Below are 22,764 nucleotides of genomic sequence, written 5' to 3' on the forward strand. Positions count from 1 at the left end.
CTCTTGGGGATAGTTTTCTGCATGACCGCTCTGTTTATGAAAAAGAAGAGCAGGAACGAGCAGATGTGAGCTGCAGGAGAATAAAAACAACGAGGCATCTGAGAACGAATTCAGGAATAGTAACGGTGAATGCTGGACAAAGAATTTCTTGAACTCATCCACACATCAGAGAAGGTATTTTATTTTAACGTGTATGACATCGGACAAAAAAATGAACAAGAACGTTTTAATTGAGAACTTCTGATATCATACAGTCTTCTTTCCCAGTGTTTTTTTGTGACTTGTTCAGTGTAGAGTGGCCTTATAATGCATCAACTTAGACTTTGAGAATTTTTATTCAAGGTTGAACACTTGAATTTGACATTTTGACTTTTTTTATAATTGACAATAAGGAGGTCTCACAGAAAATCTAAAATATACACATTTAAAAATAAAATATCTGATAGTTATACAAGAAAAATCAAGGGGAAAATCTTGTTTGTTGCAAAAACCCCGAAAAAGGGTTATTTTTTTTCAATTTGTCTGATTTTACAATGAAATAAAATAAAATAAAACATGTAAATAATCAGATTTCACAGGCTGGAGAACACTGGGATGCAAAACATCCTATTAAGGTTATTTTGGGGCAACAAGTTTGAGCTGAACTGTCATTGTCATAATGAGCACTCATTTGATAAATTTACACACAGGTAAAAAGGCACAAGAGAGGCTTCAGAGTAATCTTTCACCTACAAAAATAGTCAAAAACACTTTGTTGGCCTTGCACATTCCTTTTTTTTTTTAATTTTCAGTTAGGAAATTGTAAACAGTTTGCTTAAAGCAAGCACACAGAAGTGGTTACAAGCACACGAGTTAGAGACATTCACATTTATGGGACAATCAAACCCTTTGAGTGACCACAGTCTAAACAGGACAAGGCAGGAAAATAAGCAGGACTTGATTTTTAAGAACAAATACTAGCTTAACAAGCGTTATCTTTAAGTTAAAACCCAACAGTACCAGCTGAACCCGCTGCAAAAACCAGAAGTACGGTTGTTTGAACTGATCAAATTAAAAGGCTTTATCCAAAGTAGCTTAAACGAGTCAATAAAATGAGTATGTAGGACTCAAGTATGTAAAAAAAAAAAAAGAAAAATCCCTTCTTTCTTAATTTCCCTGACAAATAGTAACAAGCAGTGTTTGCAGGCAAAGGTTGTACTTTAGTCCTTTGAAAATATTATCTTGCCTGATGTGACGTCACTGCATCCAGCTGCACTGATCACAAACACTTAAAACACGTCATCCCCCTCAGCGGTCCTCCGCAGACACAGAAGAGGTCACTTTCACGTCAGAAGAGCTGCACGATCGGTGATGTTTGCGTCAAACGGGCCTCTGATCACTCTCACCTCTCGCTCGCCTTCCCTCGCACACAAACACACTGCCATTATAGATCCGACAGTCCCTCTGCGTGTTCGCTCAGCTCCATGGTGTAATAGTCAAGAGGACGCCTGAGAAAACAGACAACAGCGTCAGAAAACAAAATCGAACAGCCGCACAGTCGGCGTCCTGAAGCTCTCCCTCAGTTTGCTCAGAAGCTTGCAATCAATGAACACATGAGCTCAAGCTGATGTTCACAGCCGCCTAAAACTAACTTAAAGGGATATGTCAAAACTAAATGTCCCTGAGTGTGAATGGTTGTTTGTCTCTGTGTGTCCCTCTGATGGACTTGTGACCTGTCTAGGCTGTCCCCCCGTCTCTCTCTAATTTAGAAATATTAAATCAAAATTATAATCAAACACGTGAAACACTTTAAAGTTTCAGAAACCATATTTGCTTGCCCTCAGTCATTTAGGTTGTGATTTGTTGCATTTAAACACTCGACAAGCTTAATTTGGTGACAATCTGCAAATGTTTGAACCTCAAACCTAAAAGGAAGTCTAATCGTAGCAATACACTTTGTTTTAGGTATTTCAGGCGAAACTCGTTATTTCAAACGTCACAGAGCTCGAGTTAAACTGCAAACTTGACAACATTAAGAAGGACCGCCAGCTGTTCATAAAAAGTAAATATAGCAACTCGTTGCTTTTGTTCCAGGCCTTTAACTGTTATCACTTTAGCATGTAACTAGCTTGTATTTCTGCAGCCAAAACAAACATGTCAGTATAATAATCTGAGAAGGCTTGATGGAAAAAGCACACAGTTCACTCACAAATTGCAAATTGCACTCCCATGTGCATTCATCCTGTGGGGAAGAAATTAACTGCAGAGATAAAAAGCATTTTTTCCTCCCTCTTCCTGGCTGTAAACATGTTTGTTTCTGCTGTAAAGAGAACACTGGAACATGCAGAGGTCCATAGGGGGCGGCTGGCAATCTTTTGAAGCTCGTATCAAAAGAACATTAATGCATCGACAACATCATCGCAGCAACAGCTGCCGGTCCGAAGCGTTTTACCTGCGGCACTGTTGGGTTTGACCGACTTCGTGTCGTCGTGTTGTGCAGGAAGGGTTTCGGAAGCACAAACTTCTGTCCCGCTAACGGCACAACACAGGCTCAGTCAACTAGGTCACTCTGACTGTCGTCTCACTGCTCCAGAGTGAGAAAATGATGTTTTAATGAGAAAATTAACCAAATTCTTTGCTGTGCATTTTAGCAAGCAGGGGGGCTACTCGTGGGGCCTTTAAGCTGCAGCAGATGTGGAGGGATCACAAACATCTTAAATGACTAAAATCAGCTCAACCACAGTTACAGTCGAGCTGTTTGGATGGGGAAAATACGAGTGGGACGCACTGACAGTCAAAAACTCAACCAGTGAAAGTTGATATCGGTTCTAATGGGAGATAAGCTGTAAAAACACTGGATCCCACTGGATGTAATGCAACTCTGTGGGTTTAGTTTTTGTTTCTGTGTGATTCATACGTTTGGAAAAATGAACTGCCGAGCTAAAAATGTAAAACTGCCCTCACAGTGAGATTAAAATAAGTGAGGCCGGGAAAACCCGAACGGTATTTGCATATTCAGTGTTGCATATGCCTAATGAGGTGAGACCTTCTCACCACCAGCGTTTCATGATGAGAAGGGATTTAGAAGGAAAGTAGGGAGTAGATTTAGACATTTTATAGCCCTAACCCTAAGAACAGAAATGAAACAGAATAATAAAGACATGTTCTGTAACCACATTGAAAGTTTCATAGCAAAATCAACTAAAAAAACAAAACAACTTTAGTGCAGGACCTCCGACAATTAGGCTCAGTAAGCAGCTGTAATTATTAGTTCTCCAAGTTTAAAAGCCGATTTGCAACCTTTACTTTCCGGATTTAAAAAAAGAAGCATGCCAACTAGAAGATTTTTAGAAAAATGCATTCATGACTTTGGTGATAAAAGACAAAAGAGAAAAGAGAAAAGCCTTATAATGCGGCAGTCTTTACTTCCTCCTGTAGAGATATGTGAAGAGAGCAGCTCCCAGTCCGAGCAGCAGGAGCACAGCGATGATCAGCCCAATCTGTAACCCCAGGGCAGAGGCTGCGAGGGTAGAAGAGAAAAAGCTCTTAGATTTTCAAGGTAAACGTTTGGACAAAAAGTCCAAAAAACCCGATTTGGTTTCTTGTTTCTAATCTTTGCCGAGTTTCACTGGTTGAACTGAAGAGACGGCAACAAATTACCAAACAGACTGACAAAAAGAGTCCAAAAGATGCAAATTAAAACCATTTCCCTCCTAAGTTGTTCGCCATGTGTGAACATAACACTCATCTTTCCTGTGAGTTTAGGTGTCTGTGCTTGAATGACTCACAGGTCTGAAAATGGTCCGGCCCAACAACTGGACTGAAAGTTTAAAAAGCATCGAATGCCCCCGAATGAGAGCTTGTAAAAAGCAGTTTTCATTTTACAACATCAACCAGTCAAACTGCTGGAGCCACATTTGTCCAGGAAAGCACAGACGACAGCAAATCAGCAAAGCTAACAACAAGGCAACAAAAACACCGTCTTTATTATTGTTAAACGTTCAATTCCCTATTTTTATGAAATCTGCAAGAAGGCAGCTGATTTTACACAAGACATGTTAGTTATCTGTTGGCCACCTTTAATGTGAAATAATGAGATGAGTCAATGCTCAGAAAAGCAACCACTTTTTGAAATACGTTTCACAGTCAGGTACGAGTATATGTCCATTATTACAGTATGGAGGACTCAAAGAGTTGTTTTTCTGTGACGGTGTTCTCCAGACAAACTGATCTCCTGCTGGCAAAATGAGCCACAGTCAGAATTTCTCAAAATCGAATTATTATTATTTCCAAATTCTCCATCTTAAACTATTTAAAATGACCTGTAGTTTGTTGAAATTTGGCAATTTATTACCTGGCTTGGCGAGAGGGCCGGTTTGAAAACTAACTTTATCGGTCTAGATGTGATGTCATCTGAAATTCAAGCCCTAAATTTAAAAAAGGGGAATTCCTAAGCTTCACAATAAAGCCAAATATTTTACAAAGTGATTTATCACAGCAGCAGGCACAGAAAAATGGTAAATGGTTTAAATGGTGTCTTTATAGACTCATTTTTACACAAATCTCAACAATGTCAAAAATCAATCTTCTCATCTCACTCACTCTGCACGGCAGCCTGAGCTCGTTCCGATTCAGTTTGCCAGCACAGGTCACAAATATTAGTCATGTCCAATAAGTTCGTCAACTCAAGATGGGAGGACCATTTAGTTTTCTTGCCAATGATTCACAGTGAAAGTCAGAACGCTGTCAGGTTTGAATCATTTCAGTCCCAAACAGCAGCAGGAGGAAACTTATCCAGGTTTCAAATCTGATCTCACAGCTGGATGAATTTCTGTGTTTAGGTAAATCTGACTGATGTTAGTTTATGTTTGAAGTGCTGCTGCTTTAGAGGCTTCAAATCCACACACTGAGCAGCAGAGTGCTGCAGACTGAAGTATATTCAGGTCCAAATTAAAAGTTTCTCCTCATATGTACTCGAAAAAGTGCACTTTTTTCTTCTCATTGTTTTCAGGGGAATAATCACGTCAAGAGTTGGTACTTATTGTTTTGCTTCAGTGACTGCTAATGAAAATTAGCTTTCTTTATTCCAAAGACTCTTTTTTTCAGAAAATCACTGTACGTAGTGTTAGAAAATAAAAAAAATCATATGTGAAGTGGTCTTATTAAGAACATTAATATGATAAAAGTGGCTCTGGATTTAAAGTTCCTGGAACGTTTTTTTTGTTCCTTGAAGGTACATTTCTGCACCAGTAATAAAACTGCAGAATACGTGAGATTAAGACACAATTACAGAAATTAAAGAATTCAAATTAGGCTTTTTAGAACTGAAAAACCCACAAAAACACATGTTAATTGGTGTCTTTAGATATGTACATGGCTACTCAATCTACAATCTAACAGCTTGATAAAAATAAAATCTGAATGTGTTTCACATTAGAAGTAATCTTGACTTTCTGTTCCTTCTGCTCAAACAAATACAAATATAGTTATAAAAAAACCACTTACTTTATATAGCTGCAACATTCTGAAAAAAATGCATTTCTTTGTACACAAAGTGACACTTTTATTCATTTAAAACTGAGCATCCAGAACGAAAAACTGCTTTAAGTGTTAAAAAAAATCTTTGTTGTGTCTGTGGCCCAACAATAAAACTGGAAATATAGCTGCACATTGTACTAACTGCGCAGACAGAAACAAATTCTGATGACCGATCTGTACAACATTCTAATGTGACCTACTTCTTTCATAGGGACAGCTTGTCCATACTCAGATATTCTCTGTTTTATAAGGACTTTAATGAAATTAGTTCATTTCTGTGTTTTAGGAGCTTCTGATTGTTGCAGATGAGGCTGAATGAGCTGAATTTTCACACCAGAGTACAGACAGTCATTCATTTGGTTGATTAGGACCAGTTTGTTTTATAAATGTTAACAGGGAAGGTGTGATGCTGCATTTTAATCACGAAGCCACTCCTGAGAGCTGCAGATCTGCACCACTAACCTGTGCCCGTGTAACGGCCGGTGGTGGGAGAGGAACAGGCCTCTGCCTGGACCGCTGAGGGATTCATGTGGGACGTCTGGATGATGAGGGCCTTCTGATGGTCCGACAGCGCCTGGATGTCCCCCCAAACTCTCAGCCACCCAGACACACAAGAGAAATTGGCCCCTTGAAGAAGAACAAAGATACTTATAAAACCGCTACCAAGCTGTTTATCAATATATTTCAACTACAGATGGAAGAACGCAGCTTAAAGGGACAGCTCAGATCTTTTGAAATGGAGTTTTATTGGATGGTTAAACACAATTAAGATCTTACCTGTTGCAGATAGCTCTTTGAATGACCTCAATGGAGAAAATTAGTGTTTAATTCTCACCAAATTGACAAGCTAATAACTTGTCTGAGAAAGGCTAAACCAAACGTCGATTTCTATACTGTATTGCGGATCATGCAAACACGTTCATAAACTTTTACACTGCAGTCAGTTTGACATTATGTGATTATTCTGGGAGAAATATGATGATAACTCTATGAAAAGTGCCCCAGAATGCACTAACTTCTGTCTCAGCTACTTGCTCCTGAAAATAACTAATAAGTCTCGGTAAATTAAAGGCCTGGCCTTCCTTGAAGGAATGCACATCGCCCGACGTTAGACTACCTCAAGTTGAGAGTTGACGCAGTTGTAGCCGTTTTGGTCAAACCTTGAAAGTCACGTCATTATTTCATGCAATGCAGTGGGATGTCACACTCAGAGTCTTTGTTGTGAATGACTCTCAGCTACTACCACATCAGGTTTTAGCTCAATATCTAATAAACTGATCAAGTTATAGCCATTCATTCATTCAATGCTGATTGGCAGTGGTGGCCATCTTGATTTAGACTGACTCCAAAAGTTAATCACTTGTAGACGTCTGATGTCGGATTACTCTCTGAAAGTTTCATTAAAATCAGTCCAGGTGTTCATGAGATATTTTGCTAACAGGCAGACAGGGTTGACTTTAATAGTTACCGCCAAAGATTTAGACACGAATCTCAGGCGATCAGTTAGCGCTGAGTGTTTAAGTTGGAGATCAGTCATAGCTACTATCACACTCATCTTCAGTTCTATATCTGTAAAATTGACTGAATTATGACCATTTTTGTGTTTCCTGTGGTTGATTAACTATGATGGACATCTCGAATCAGGTAGATATGATTACTTTACTGGATGTTTCGTTAAAATTTGTTCCCTGGTTCATGAGATATTTTGCTAACAAACACAGACAAAACAAATCCTTATTGGTCTGCCTTCCCCTGTGTCAGCAGGAGATAACTGCAAAGTGGACAAGGCTATGGATCTTTGGAGACTGGAGTCGATTTAATACCATAACAATCCACTTTTAGCCACTCAGACTCCAAACTGGTGTTGTTTCCAGCAGGTATTTGTAGCTTTTGCAAACATCTAAATTTAGTTTGTTATTGTGGATTTCGAAAGAGGTTTTATGATTTGCTTCAGATAGAGATGTCTGTGGTCTGCCAGCTTAGATCAGAAAAACAACAACAGACAACTGAAAATGCCTCACCTTGTAGATTTAGCGCCGAAATGCCGCAGTGACACCTCTGCTCCAAGTAGTTCGCCACCTCAGCCACGTCCTTTCCAGGAATTAGACCGCTGCAGTCTGGGACCCCTGGAGAAACAAGTTTTATTAAAGTCACAGTTGTGTCAAAACTCACCACAATGAAGAATATCGAGCAAAGCTACAAATCCACTTTAATTTTGTGCAAGATGGTACTGAAACACCGTTCCGTGGTTTGGAAAAAAATGAAGTTGAAGATTCACTTTTGAAGCTTTTAAAAACAATTCCTCAAAGTTTTTCCGTGGAAGCTCCGTGCCACCAAGACAAACCTCACAGCTCTCCGTTATTCCTGAGGGGGAAGGTGAGCCGTGCAAACAGAGGTCTGTTTTTAGATAATAACACTTCAGAGTCAGAAATGTTCTTATTGTGTCTAATTAGTTTGTGCAGAGTGCTTTTAAGGGCTTTAGAGGAAGAAAGGAACTAAAATTGCTGGTTCTTGAACACGTTTCACCACTCAGGTGGTAAAAGCTACAAACAACGTGCTCCGAATGAAAACTCTTAGATGGGAGGAGAACATGCTTAAATTGATAAGATAAAACAGGCTCAGGGGCCACAAAGACGTTCTTGTTAACTGACTTAAACTTGCTTTAAAAATACTTCACAAAAAAAAAGAAGCTTTTCTACCTTAATGACCAAATTCAGCTTCTCCTTTAAACTTGATTTCTCCGAGTTTTGCGTCTCTGTAATAAATGTCTGACTTTATGGTGGCTTACCTTCGGCCTCCCCGTGCCAGTCGTTGAAGCAAAGGTCGATTTGGCTGGAGAAGGCCGCGCTCGGACACAGGTTGTTGCTGTGAGGGGTGGGAGACGAGCTCGTCCACGAGGACGGGCTCCTGACCTCGCAGCAGGAACACCGGCTGAGGGAGACGGGTCCGCTCTCCACTGACCTGCACATGTAAAACACACACACACACGAAAAACAGGGGATATAAAGTCAGGCAGAGAGCAGATTTACACTGCAGGTCATACATTATAACATGTTAACAAACACAACATGTCTCTGATTGAAATGGTACAGTTTCTTAGTTTAAACATCTGATATCGTTAAAATGTTCCATTGTGAATAAAATATGGCTTAATGAGATTTTGATCCTGTATCAGTACAGGATTATTAAAGTAATAGTTCCGTCCTTTTTAAGTGGGGGACCTGTGAAAAGGTTAGGAACAATTATTATCTTGCTGCAATCCATTTTGATCTTGGATCTACTCAGACTTGCCATTAGCGCATCAGTCGGGTCAGAATAAATCTCTGCTTATTCAAACTGCAGTTACTGAAAGAGCTGTCTGCAACAGGTAAGACATTGAATGTTTATAACCTTTCCATTGAACCCACTTCAAAAGAGCTGAACGACCCCTTTAAGTGCAGAGAGAAATTTCTTTGTTGGCTCATCTTGTTTGATGGAAATTATTGTTACTGAAACACCAGAAATGTCTTCCATAATGACCACTTTGAACATTATTACGTGGCTGCTGCACAATAATCGATGAAGTGCACTAGAGTTCGATGCACATGATGATTATGAACTCAGAGCCTGCAGAAAAAATAAATTATTGCCAATGAAAAAAGTATGTCCGCAGGCGTGCAACAGGTATGGGAAAAAATGGATTTAATGACACAAATTACATTCGTCGGGCACATCTTAGCCCAACATTGGTCTGAATCGATCACACTGGAATGTGGGGAAGTGAACACCTTGAATCCTTTCCTATGTTCCCAAATCCTGTCAAAGCATTTCAGGCATACCACACAGAGAAGATGGCTGCCTACGTGTGCCAGGACAGAGTTGCTCTACAAAAAGGATATCTTAAGATGAGAATCCTAATTGCAGGATTTACTTTATTGACTCAAGCCTGCATCTAACATCAGAGTAGGCAGGTCACATTGTTGTAATAATAACCCGCTTGTGTGACCTTCAACCATCAGGACATTTTGTGAATCGGTGTCTAAAGGTGTGGGTGTGTATGTGTGTTTGCAGAAAGACAGAAAGACTGACTGTGTAGGGAAAAGGAAGAAGGAAAAACAAGTGTTCATGTTGTGTGGGTGTATATGTGCGATGGTTGCCAAACCATTTCTAATAACTTTTAGCAGTGTTGCGATTAAAAAAAAAAAAATCCTTCTAAAAGAAACAAGTCCCATCAGAGAGGGTTTTTTTTTTGCTGGAAGTGAATGTGGTTAAGTGCCAAACTGGTGATGTGTGTTAAAGGAACACCAAAATTAATGAAAAGACTCAGGTTTGTCCAGGGAAATGTCGCTCAAAGCCTCACACCGCATCTGCAGTCTGTTGTCTTTTAAACAGGGCACACAATTAGTCACAGAATATTAAAGAAAACATGAATTTATTTAGCAACAGTTTCTTTCTTTCATTGCTCTTTGATCTACTTCTGACACCCATATGCCTTCTTTAGACGTTGGTGGTGGTAAACCCCTTTGCGACCTCTGACTGGTCTGTAGAAATGCAGAGGTTTACTCGTCTAGCACCTTTCTATAATTGGTTTAGCAGATTTTTGTACAGCAGCAGCTCTTCTGTACAATCAGACCACACAAGAAAACCTTCACATGCAAAAAAAAAGTGACTCTCTAATAATAACCTCAAACCTTCACCTAAAAAGGCGGCCCTAGTTGCAACTTGTTGCATAAGTTTTGGTCAAATTGTCAAATCTCTCTCTCTTTCTGCTGCACTTCAGCTTATATTAGTTTTACCTGAGCTGAGCCATGTGCAGGCTCAGAATCAGAGACAACTCATTCTCAGAGAACAGTTTTTATTTAGCTATTATCATTCATAAATTAGCATTCCTGAAAGGGATGCGTATCGCCCGCTGCGTTCCCTGTCAGGGATCACTGTATGTTCAGAAAAAAAAAAATAGTTGTAGCTGCTTTGGTACGGGTTGTAAACTTATATATGCACATCCAGTGATTACTTTCTCAAAGTTTCCTTATAATCCATCCAGTGGTTTATGAGACGTTTTGCTGACAGACGAACAAGGTTGACTCCAACAGTTGCTGCCAGCGATTTAAGCAACGATCTAATGTTGCACTTGAGTATGTTTTGCGAATACGTCTGAGCTACTACCACACCAAATCTCCAATCAGTACCTGTTAAATCTACTAAGTTATGGCCATTTTTGTGTTTTCTAAAGTCAGTTGCCTGTAGCGGGGACTTTGACTTGGGTTGGCTTCAAAAGTTTATCAGTTATAGATGTACATACAATGATGATTTCCTGAAAGTTTAATTAAAATCTACCAAGCGGTTCATGAAATATTTTGCTAACAGACAGACATACACGCACATACACGGGCAAAAACATTATTATCCGCCTTTTACCTTTTAGTGTTGGGCAGCTATTATTTATAACAGAAGAAAAGCCTTTCATGTCATCTCAATACAATGATAATTAGCAACAAGCGAATTAGTAAAATCTATCATTCATACACGTTTAAAAACTGAAAGGTTGCCAGGTCTTTCATGCTGCTTTACCTGAGAGCCGGCATCACTTGTCTCCCCCTGGTGGTGGACAGAGAGGAGAGCAGCCGCTGGTTCTCACTGAACACCAGCACGTCTCTGAGGCTGGAGTTGGTCAGAGCGGTTCCGGCTCTGCAGACACTGAACAGGTCGTAGCACAGGACCACCGCTCCTCGTGCCGGCACCGTGGAGCCTTCAGGAAACGCCTGATCTAGATGGGAGAGAGACGTCGGGAGAGTAAAGCAAAAGTAGATGCATTACTAGGAATCCCAAAAAAAAAAAAGATGGAGAGAAACAAGGATTAGGCAGAAGCTTGGGACACTTTTTATTTGAAACAGCTCTCATCTTTCTGCAGTCGAGTCTTTCACCCCTCTCACCTGCTCCAGAGACGTTTCCAACGACGTAAAGCCCGTCCTGCCCGACAGATCCCTTCAAAGGAACAGCGATGACGGTCCCACTGCGCTCCTGGTCGAACACGGAGAGGACCAACCCCTGCAGGTCTGTCATGGGCGGTCCGTGCAGCTCCACAAAGGCCTGCTGCTGGCCCGGCTTGGTCCAGCGGTCACTGGCCACCTCACTGATGACAACACCTTCAGGAGCTGGAGGAGGACGGGGGCAGCGGTTTTCCCGCAGAGGGGTAGGTGAAGCTACCTACGTTGATTGATGCAAGAGCTTTCAGTTTAAAACTGACATCATGTGTTAAAAATGACTGTTAGGCAGTCATGTGTGCCCTTTGTACTCACAGAGAAAGCAGACAGGTCGTAGGGATAAAGGCCTCGACAGCGGCTGAGGGCCTCGTCTTCAGGCAGAACGTCGGGATCCTCCAGCAACGGCAGCTGACCTGGAGTCAGAACCTTACTCAGCTCCTGCGCCTCCCTGTCCGACCCCCTCTGCCGGTACACCACTGCATCCAGCAGGCCTTTAGTGGGGATCCCCCTCTGCGTGGCCGTTGGCGGTCCAAACGGGCTGCGGTACAGCGCCACGGCGTCTGGCCCATTCTGGATGGAGTTGGGGGGCAGGCGAAGTGACGGGGCGGGCACCAGCCTGTCGCTCCCCAGAAGAAAGTAACCTTTGGCGGTGGTGAAGTGCCCACTCAGGCTGATCTCGCGGTACGGCTTGTTGTTGTGTGCGCTGAAAAGGAGGATCCAGATGCCCTGCAAGGACACTCTGCGACCCGATGGGTGCCACAGTTCGATGTACTCTCCGTCCTCAGCCGCACCAGGAGTATCAGTGTTCAGCTCATTGATCAGGAAGTCGCTGTTACCCCAGGGTGGGAGGTGAGGGGGAGAATCTGTACCTCCTGGAGTCACTGAAGGATAAAGGAAAGAAATGACTGGTTATCGATTACATCAGCAACACTTACAATAAAAAACTGATTAATTATACAGTTAAAGGCCTAACATTGTTTGAAGGGAGACAGGTCACCTGCTGCCTTTAATGCCAGAGTTTTAGACTTAGATAATCTTTTGTTGAAAAGTGACATTTATGGCCGCTTTAGTCAAACCTTGAACATTATCCATGGTCTCACACAATATTTAAAGATCTCACTCATGATACCGGCATGTGTGTTGTGAATGATTCTCAGCTACTGCCACACCAAGTTTTAGCTCAATATCTGTAAAATTCACAGAAATATAGCCATTTGTGTGTTGCCTAAGGCTGATTCGTTGTTGTGGCCATCTTCAACTGAACTGACTCCAAAAATGTATGAATTGTAAATGCACATCCAGTTATAACTTTCTGAAAGTTCAAGGGATATTTTGCTAACAGACTTCAATAGTTAATGCCAAAGTTGTAAGCATAGATGTTGCACAATGAGCAGAGCTTAGAGTTTGTGTTGGGAGTAACTCTCAGCTACTACCACACCAGTGCCCTGATGGGAGTGGTTGAACTTTGATTGTTAATATGCTTTTATAATTTTGTAAATTACTCTCTATCAATAAAAAAAAAACTGCCACCACACCAATTGTTAGCTCAATATCTGCCAAACTGACTGAATAATAGTCATTTTTGTCCTTTCTAGGATCAGTTGCATGAGGTGGCCATCTTGAATTGAGCTGGCTCCAATAGTTACTCAGATGTCGATGTACATCCTCCTGAACTTATCGTGCAGGCAGAGCTGGTTGAAAAGGAGGCTGATTTGCTTTCCCTGCAGGACAGAAACACACCCGGCAGTGTAGAAACAGGACGGCTAGCTGGAGGCCCATATCAGCCTGATCATGGCCTGCTTTCTGTGTTTCCATGCCTCCTGCAGCCCGAGGATCAACATGGACGATCCTCTTTCCACGGGCCATCTGGGTGCTCAATGAGAACACTGCTCAGGGCGGCTCCCTGCACCACCAGTACGGCCATGTCGCGTTCAGCTCCCACTCACAAGTTTTCCCACTTACTTTACTCTCTTACAATGCCCGCACACTAACAACTACCACTTTAAACCATCAAACGGCTCATTCAGGACGTCAGAAAGCAAAATCAATCCAAATTCAAACTGCTCCTCAGACACACACCAACAAATGCAGCGACGGCAAGTTGATCAGCAAAATCATACTGATAATTTACATGAAATTACAAGATTACAGATTGTATTGAAAGTCTCAGAAATGAATTGATGAATGGATAAACAGCCCAAGAAGCCAGAGCGAAAAAAAAAAAAACTATATATTTGATTTCAAGGCGAGCATTTCCTTTTCAACCGTGAAGATTAATGGTGTTTTCAAGAAACCGTGACATGCTGAGTGTGATCTAAACAGATTACTGAGGCTTGTAAAAGGTTCGAACACTTACCAAAGCTGTGAGGACAGCTCTTTGGCCAGGGGCACTGGTTGGGTAACCCTGGGGTTTGCGGGGCCTCCCAGAAGATACCAGGATCCCTGGGCCAGGTAGCCACACCACAGCGACTGAGATAGAAGCCTCCCTCTCGCAAACTGAAAACGGTAATAAAACACAGCCAAGAAATTAGACTTTTTGCAAACGGTTTTAATAACGTGTCCGGTCAGAGCTGGGCAGCATGTTCATAAAACGTAACGACATCTCAGGAATCCCCCCAAAAAACCATGACTCTGTCTGGTGAAATTAGCACCGAAGATGTCCCCACCGCTTTGATTTTTTGTCATGTGGCAGCAGTCACAGGTCAGGAACTAAGAGCACGTGGCCTCCCCCGCCCTCGGCAGACTCTACAGCTACGTGGTGAGAGGAAGTGTCTCTGTCCTATATTTAATTAAAGCAGAACAGACTTATTGCCGAGTTCACGCTGTATTTTGATGACTCGGAAGCTGAGAGAATTGAGTTTGAACCTCTCATTATTCTAATCGGAGGAAAAAGGTTCATCAAACTTTCAGGTGGAGGTGAAAAAAATCTGAATATACCATTTCCTCAGAGTCCTCCGCTCCACCCTCTGTCTATGAAATATGTTTAATCATCTCTGTGTTCAACTTTTCTCTGATGAAACTAATAATAATGAAAAGATGTTTGAAGGAATTTCACTCTAATGTCCTCTTCAGTCAGTTGAGAGAGTTCGCATGACTTTTTAGTGGTATTGATGGGCTGCTGAAAAATGTTTTCATTAGAAACTAGTTTAAAACGAGGGATTAAAAAGGAAAACACAAGAAATAAATGCAAGTTTTTTATTTTAAAAAAATCCCAATGAACTCTGATTGTTCTGACTGAAAAGATATATATATTAAGAAAAGTTCATTTTATATTTCTGTATGTTTTCAAAAATAAGAACTAAATTGCTTATTAAGAACTCTAACCAGAATTATAACATCAGCCTTCAATCACCTGTTAAATATTTTTAGAGTCAAAGGGTTGACATCTCTGAGTGATTCAGAAGCCCAGTTTCATACCTTTATATTTAGAGAACAGATTAATTACTTGTCTGTCTTCTTGAGTCCTTATAAAGACCAGAAAAGTCTGCCTTGGTTCTGTCGTCTCAACGTTGCCTTTTAGTATGTCAAACGTCATACCAGCTTGTGGGAAAAAAGGACAAAGTGTTTCCTTTAAGTCAAGATTGTGCTGTAAATCTCAGCACGTCAACACTGGAAAGTGTTACAGAAAACACTTTTTGAGGAGCCATACGGCCTCAGGATGGGTCTAATTTAGTGCACATACAATATAAGTGTATTTGTGTGAGTTTGAGATGTTGAGCTGCGATGACACTGTAAACCAAAGAGGAAGTGAATGTAGTGACATGCTGACTCTTCCTCCTCACTGACTGATACATCTGATACATCCTTAATGTGTTGCTCAACTCACAGGCCCTAAAAATACTCACCAAACACTTCTAACAGTCACCAAAACCCCCATCAAAGAGGAGGTCTTTTCTTAAGTCAAGCTGGGTTGTTTTCTCTTTTAATTAACGGATGGTAAAAATGATAAAAGGGACTTGCTTGTTGCTGAGCTGGTACGGCAGCCTGCCGGGGATGAGCGTCTCCGTGAGGCTGGCGCTTGGCTTATTTCCAGGTCCAGCGAACACAAACGCGTCCAGAGGCTGAATCTGGCTCAGTGGACTTCCCACCGGAAAGTCTGCAGCTCTGCCACTGTAAATAGCCACAGCTCCAGACTCATCCCCTGAGGAGAAGCAGAAACAGGAACAAAACATTTCCTACTCAATCCGAATCGAGGGACAAATCATTTCGACGGTACTGCACTGACCTTTCATGAATTTCTTCTCTATGGTCACATAGTTCAGTCCGCTCCTCGAGGTGTCCAGATCCTGACTGACGCTGACCCTGTCCGTCCTCCCGTCCCACACCACCAGGGCGAGAGGACCCGCAGCCGTAGCCTCGGTGAGCTCCACGAACCCGTCCACCTGTCCTCCCCCCAGCTTCAGCTCGGTTATGAAAGGACTGGTTGACGGGGCGGCAGGCGGGGTGCAGTTGTTCCTCTGACCCGGGGAGGGCGAGGACACCTGAAAGCCCCAGTGGTCTTCGGAGAGCAGGCACCTCTCGATCGACTCGTCCCCCTCGAGCGCCGCTTCGTCCTCGACGAAGGCCGGCTCCCCAGGGGTCAGGGTTTCGGCCAGGAACTCTGCCCCTCCGGTGCGGCGAGTCATGTAGACGACTGCGTCCACCAGCCCGACGGCTGTCACGTTCATCTTTTCACCGTAGCGAGCGGCAGACGTGTGGTAGAGGACGATGGCGTCCGGGCCGTTCTGCACCGTGTTCGGCGGCAGGAGGATGGCCGGTTTGGGCAGCATGTCCACGGAGCCCACCAGGAAGAAGCCCCTGTCGTCTGTGCTGTGGCCCTTAAGGTCCAGAACCTTGTAGGCAATATTTCCGTTGCCGTTATAGAACACAAGGGTGTAGCCGTCCAGCGAGGCCCGCTGGCCACTGGTGTGGTACAGCTCCACGAACTCCGTGGTGTCCAGCCTCGGGTTGTCAGCATTGATCTCACTGATGATGAGGCAGGGGTCACTGCGGACCACTACCAGCAGGAAGACATGAATGGCACAGAGCAAACCGACGGACACCATCTTTAAACGCATCAACAGCAAACCAGCTTCTGGGGAAAAAAAAGCAAACATTAAAAAATACCCAGTCTACCCCATGATTCAACAGCTCGTAGAACCTCCTTTAGCAGCAAGAAGTCACAGCAGTTTTCTTTAAATGACAATGAGTCACTCACATGGTTGTGGAGGAACTTTGGCCCACTCTTCATTAAAAAACAAACATATGAAAAAAGGAAATCGGCTGTGCCTTTGCATACTTAATTTCTAAGTACGAAAAAGAAGATGCAGCAGCAGCTGCTATAACCAGCTCACAGTTTAGATTTTTAAGTCAGAATACTCTTCTATATAATGTTTTTAAATGTACAAGTTCTGTTAAATTTATGTTTATTTAAGTTAAGCAACTCTTGTAAGATTTTGTTAAATAAAAAATACATACTGACCCCCCCAAAAAACATGTTGTATATCAGCCATCAGCTACCCTAAACTGTAAAGATCGGCATTGATCAACTTTTTACCATTTCTCTAAACATTGCACGGTCTGCCCTTGGGGTGAATTTGCAATAGATGCCCACTCCCGGGAAGATTGGCAACGGTCCTAAATGTTTCCCACTCATAATTAATCTTCCTCACAGGAGAATGGCGGACTCCAAACTGTTTGGAAACTGCTTTCACCAAAATCGATGGTCGCTGCTGATGTCCTTCTACCTTGGCGTTGAGTTAACACACACACACACACACACACACACACACACACTCACACCTGTAGGCTCCAGGCCAGTCAATCAATACATTTGATCAGCGGCACCTGGCTGATACTTTTCCCCTCTTGAATCCTAAGGAACCAGGCAGGGTGGATTTTTTTTTTTTTTCTTTCACACACAGATTTTCCATTTTGGCTACAATTTTGTTTAAGAAATAATGACATAGTGGAATCTGTTGTGTGTGTGTTTTAGACAGCTGAGGATAGAAAATTAAAACCAGATAATTTGTTTTATTATGTCCAAAGAATTAAAAGACCCCATGACAGAAAAATAATTTTATATATATATATATATATATATATAAATAAAGACCCTTTTTCACAGTAAGCAAACTGTCTGATCACCACTTGCAGAGCAGACATGAAGAGGACAGACCTCCTAACACCATGAATGAGTCTTTCTGTGAGTCTATTCATGGTGACAAGTCGGTGGGAATGCAAGGCTTCTGCATGACTCATGAAATGTTGCGAAACACACTGGCAGCAGATGGAAACTTTGGGTTCAATGTTGAAAAAGCTTCGGATGGGATTAAACAGGATTCGGTAATGAGAGAGTCTTAGGAACAAGTTTCAACTGCGTTTGTTTTGTTGAGATCTATGATGCAGATTCCCACATCCATGCGAAAGATGCATCTCTACATTTGCATTTACATTTTCTTTGTTTGATTGTTTGTTTGTTTTTTCCTTTTCTTGAAAAGCTGCGTTTCAAAATGCAGCTCAGGAGTTATCTTCGACACTTATTCCAGTCACGGTTCGGCTGCTATGCATGCGTCTTTCCGTCGAAAAAAAAGAAAAAGGGGGGGCTGTCAATCTGCTCTCTAACACCACACACACACAGAGGGTCCTTGAAGGCAACACTTACTGTGTTTCCTCGGTCCGGTTATCGCTCGGCGAGCTGTCCGAACTTTGCAGCCGCACGTAAAAGCATCCCAGTTTGGAAATAACGTGATTTGGTAAAGTTAGTTTTCTGCCCTCCGCCGCTCCCGTCATTCACAAAGCAGCACTTTCTTCACCTCCTCCTCCTCCTCATCCTCCTCCTCAGTCCTGTGGGCGGTCACAGTGACAGAGTAAGGAGGGGGGGGCGGGGGGCACGTCTGCCTGAGAAAAGATCTCAGTTCATCAGCAGCTCAGGACGAAACCTATAAATCTATTAAACATAAGAAATAACAACGCAGATTACCTCTGCTTGTACAATAAAATTAAATTAAAAAAACCCCCATCGCCATAAATCCATCCACAAGTTCATCTTAAGACGCCTTCAAAGACCTGAAGGGGGCCCCTGACCCACGCTCCACACAGCAGAGCTGCTTCAGTATCACTTCAATGAGGGCTAAGCTCCGCCCAACATCCGGCCGGCCGGACCTCTGCTCCTCCGGCAGGACTTCACCTCACGCGCTTATTATCTGTCTCTATGTGTGTCTGTTAGCAAAATATCTTAAGAACCAGAGGACGGATCTGAGTGAACCTCATCGGAAGTAATCACTGGGTTGACATCTACAGCTGATTCACTTTTGGAGTCAACCCGGTTCAACATGGCCGCCACAGCCAACTGACATCAGGAAACAGAAAAATGGCCACAAAGCTGTCAGTTTTACAGATACTGAGGTAAAACTTGGTGTGGTGGTAGCTGAGAGTCAGCCCAAATATATGCTCTGAGCGCTAGCTGATCGCACAAGATCTGTGTTTAAAACTTTGCTCTGACTCTCGCAGTCAACTATGTCCAACTGTTAGCAAAATATCTCATGAATCACTGGGTGGATTTCAATGAAACTCCCAGAAAGTAATAATTAGATGTACATCTGTAGCTGATTAACTTTTGGAATGAGCACAATTCAAGATGGCCACCGCAGCTAATCAATCTCAGCCAACTCAAAAATGACTATAAGTCAGTGAATTGTACAGAGATTGACCTAAGATTTGGTGCGGTAGTAGCTGAGAGTCCTTCACAACACATACTTCGAGGGCTAACAGATCCTGCAAGTTACTGAAATACTGCATGAGATTACACATGTTGTTATTTTCAACTCACTTCTCGTCATAAGATAATCTTAGCCTGAACGTCAGGCATAAAAGGAAGCAGCAAATATGCATCCCTTCAAGTAATGCTAGGCTTTTGATTTATTTATAGTAAAACCTACTTGTGAATTTGACAAGGTTAGGGTTTAAAACATTAAAATTAAAGTCATCACTCAACTCGGTAGAAAAAGTGAGTTTATCCATTAAGTAAACATCGTCTAAAGGTTTTAAGTCGTTTTTCAAAGATTCATTTTCTGCTTCCAGTGATCCAGACATCCCTGTAATCTTTATCAACAGTTCCTCCAGCTCCTGATGGTCTTTCAAACTTTTTCTTTGGGATTTGGCTGCTTTTTCACTCTTGTTTGGGCCAGTTTTGTTTTTAGAGGAACGTTTTTTTTCATATTTCCAAAACACTTAACTCTGACTTATGAATCATTCAGGCATGAAAACAGTTTTCTAAAGTCAAGGGATGAACCTGCGTTGTGTCAACACGTAACAGATAACTTGATAAAACAATTTTAAATTGTAACTTTTTTCAGCAGCCTGTCACAAAGACATAATTTATTCCCATTTTTTTAGCATATTTGATATCACAAAAGAAAGATAACACAGTTTGACACAAAATAGTATTTTAGCAACAGTGAGGTGATTTCTAAAGGCTGAGAAACAGTAAATTTGCCCTCAGTGGCCTCCACTTGATGGCGCCACTGCTTGGCTTCAGATGCTGTTTATTTGCTGTGGACAGTTTTATCATTTAGGTTTGACTCATCTTTTTTGTCCACTTTACTCATTTTGAAGCACAAATCATGCTGCTAGATACAAAGACTGGTAGACCACTTTAAAGGATCACAAGAAAATATGACTCTTTTAGAGCAAAGAATGAAGAAATTAGGAATAGCTAAAAAGTTGAACAGTGCAGTAATGTCCTAATGTTGTCCAAATGTTCATAATTTCTGTCCATATTTAAGAACAATTTTAAATCATTGCATGTTTTCAGTATTGCACTGAAAGACCTAATGAAATTAAAAAATATATGTAAAATTTTACACATCATTTACTCCTGTAGCAAACTTCATCAAAACAGTGTTACATAAATGTGAAAAAAGCAATAAGATTACTTCCACTTGGCTTTTGAAGAGCAAAAAGGAAAACAAATAAAGTCTCCTGTAAACATTTATATTGGTGTTAATTAGCTAACTTTTTTTTGCTTTACATTACCTTTACATTACCTTTTTCAAGTCATTCACCTGAAAAAAAAGTACCTTGCAACTTAAATGCCAGCTTGATGAAATCATCAACTTACCTTTTCAGTTGTTCGGGGCGACAAAACACATTTTTAAACATTTTGAGATCCGATTCGTTGTTCATTCTGGGAACCAGAAGAAAGGATAGATGTTTCCACACTTGAATACCAAAGTTGGTTTTCTCCTCTCCGTTTTCCTTAAATCCACCCCACATGCAGACTTTTTGTGAATAATGAGCTGCCTTTGAGCTGCAGCTGAATAATTTCATATAAAACCGACCACACTGACTGATTCCAGGGACACTTTTGTAAAACACTGCCACATGTTCAGGCTTGAAGTTTAGTTTCTGTATATACAAACACAGATGACAGTGGTTAGAGGCTGTACACACTTTCATCCTGTAGGTCGGGATTTAGTCATCTTTTTCTAAGTCTTTGAAGGACATAGTCTAACATTTTTTTCTACAATCTGTTGCAGTATAACATTAAAATTATCTCATATCAGGTCATTTGTGATTTGTGACTTTTATATCCAACTTCTTCAGGTTTTGACAGCATGCTAAATGCTTCTAAATCCAGTCCTTATATTGTGGATTTAGTGTTTTAAACCACAAAACTAAACATTTATTCTCGATAACACAAAATCAGCCAACCCATATCACCCCTGAGTGATGCATTATTGAAATAAAACTCCAGTTAGAATAAAAAAAGGCCTGGCATACCTTGAAGGAATGCATATCACCCACCTTTCAAGTCAGAGTGTTAGACTGGGATCATCTAGAGTTGAGAAATGATGGCGTTGTAGCCATTTTGGTCAAACCTTGAAAATCACTTTTCGCACAAACTCAAAATGTCACTTTCAGATCATGTGTTGGACTCTCAGCTACTACCACACAGGATTTTAGAACAATATCTGTAAAAACTGACTGAATTAGAGATATTTCTGTGTCTCTCAGTTGGCTCTGACAGCCATCTTGAATTGGGTTGGCTCCAAATATTAATTGGTTGTTCAGGCACATCTACTAAACATTTCTTGAAAGTTTCAATAACATATGTCCAGTGGTTCATGATATATTTTGCTAACAGACAGAGTTTACTTCAAATTTGAAATCAAGATCCTGTACAGTCTGTAAGAGTTTAGGCTATGTGTTGGGGTTCGGTCTCAGCTACCACAACACCAAATCTTTGGTCAAATTTAGTAAAATTGGCAGAGTTAGAGCCATTTTTGTGTTTTCAAAGTTCAGTTGGCTGTGGCAGCCATCTTGACCTGGTTTGGCTCCAAAACCTAATCAGTTGTAGATGTCCACCCAATGATTACTTCCTGAAGGTTTCATTAAAATTTGTTCAGATTTTCATGAATTATCTCGCTTACAGACAAACACACACACGGGTAAAAACATAACTAACACCACCAGATGGCCCTCTGAGAACATGGTTGGTGTTAGGTTTGATGTTTGTTTTTATACCAGGATTATGTTAACTTGTCAAACATGGGAAATAATCCCTGAAATACGTGCGGTTCCCTGAAGCTGTGATGTTTATTCTAGTCTGATATTTTGGCTGCATGTGGGGTGCTTGCAGCTGGTAATATGTTTGACAAGACTTGGCGTGTTTTGGCGCAGAAAAAAAAAGGTCAGGTGAAATGTTAACGACGTGCACACATTGTGTGCAAAGAATCGCTTTTCTGTCGAAACGCTGCTGGATTTCAGGAGTCAGCGAGGTTCATCTCAATCCTCGGCTGCTTTGTTTTGATGACTCACTGCTTGATGAGCTGATTCATAACTGCTCACTGCTGGGCTAAGAAATATTCTTCCTCACATCCTCAGAAGATTTCATCTGTCCACAATATGTCAGCTGTATTTTAATTTAATGTCATACTGATCGTTAATTAACACTTACAACATAATGCCACTTTATTTCAGTGCATCTAGTGATTAAAGGTGCAGCTTTCCTGGGAGGAATGCATATCACCTGCCACCTTGCAATCTAAGATGACTTTTTATGTTGACAAATAAATGTGTTGACTTCCACCTACTACCACACCAGATTTCACCACACTCACTAGTTACTTTCTGAAAGTTTCATTGTAATCCCCCCAGTGGTTCATGAGACACAGAATCCAGAAAAGTCAAATCTCCAATGCCAGCAGTGTCAAAGTTGCATCCAGATCAGCAAAAGAGAGCAGGGAGCACTTTTGATCCCAGATGGAGGTGCTGTCATGTCACCTTCGTGGTCGCAGAGATC

General features: G+C 41.6%; 1 protein-coding gene across 2 annotated transcripts; it reads right to left on the reverse strand.

Moving 5' to 3' along the window:
• Positions 1-161: 161 nt before the first annotated feature.
• si:ch211-183d21.1 lies at positions 162-18,308 on the reverse strand. Of its 2 annotated transcripts, none has more exons than XM_017418259.3 (12): positions 18,124-18,308; positions 15,706-16,551; positions 15,441-15,621; positions 13,837-13,976; positions 11,796-12,361; positions 11,430-11,703; positions 11,068-11,263; positions 8,306-8,478; positions 7,539-7,643; positions 5,980-6,144; positions 3,406-3,499; positions 162-1,487 (listed from the first exon to the last, which is right to left on the reverse strand). In XM_017418259.3, exons 2-12 carry the CDS (start codon positions 16,535-16,537, stop codon positions 1,424-1,426), a joined length of 2,790 nt encoding a protein of 929 aa, XP_017273748.1. In that variant the 5' UTR covers positions 16,538-16,551; positions 18,124-18,308; the 3' UTR covers positions 162-1,423. The 2 variants fall into 2 exon arrangements, with proteins under 2 accessions (XP_017273748.1, XP_017273747.1); XM_017418258.3 differs by having other exon boundaries at positions 15,706-16,554; positions 18,124-18,307.
• Between the last annotated feature and the right edge of the window lie 4,456 nt (positions 18,309-22,764).

This window comes from Kryptolebias marmoratus, linkage group LG17 (genome assembly GCF_001649575.2).
Source record: "Kryptolebias marmoratus isolate JLee-2015 linkage group LG17, ASM164957v2, whole genome shotgun sequence".
Lineage (NCBI taxonomy): Eukaryota > Metazoa > Chordata > Actinopteri > Cyprinodontiformes > Rivulidae > Kryptolebias > Kryptolebias marmoratus.

Bases quoted from the DNA above. Each gene is read 5' to 3' on its own strand.
- si:ch211-183d21.1 (XM_017418259.3), bottom strand. From the start codon at position 16,537: ATGCGTTTAAAGATGGTGTCCGTCGGTTTGCTCTGTGCCATTCATGTC. The intron at 11,264-11,429 runs GTGAGAGGGGTG...TCTCCCATCTAG, and splicing joins TGGAAACGTCTCTGGAGCAG to ATCAGGCGTTTCCTGAAGGC. The intron at 7,644-8,305 runs GTAAGCCACCAT...TTGTTTCTCCAG, and splicing joins CTGGCACGGGGAGGCCGAAG to GGGTCCCAGACTGCAGCGGT.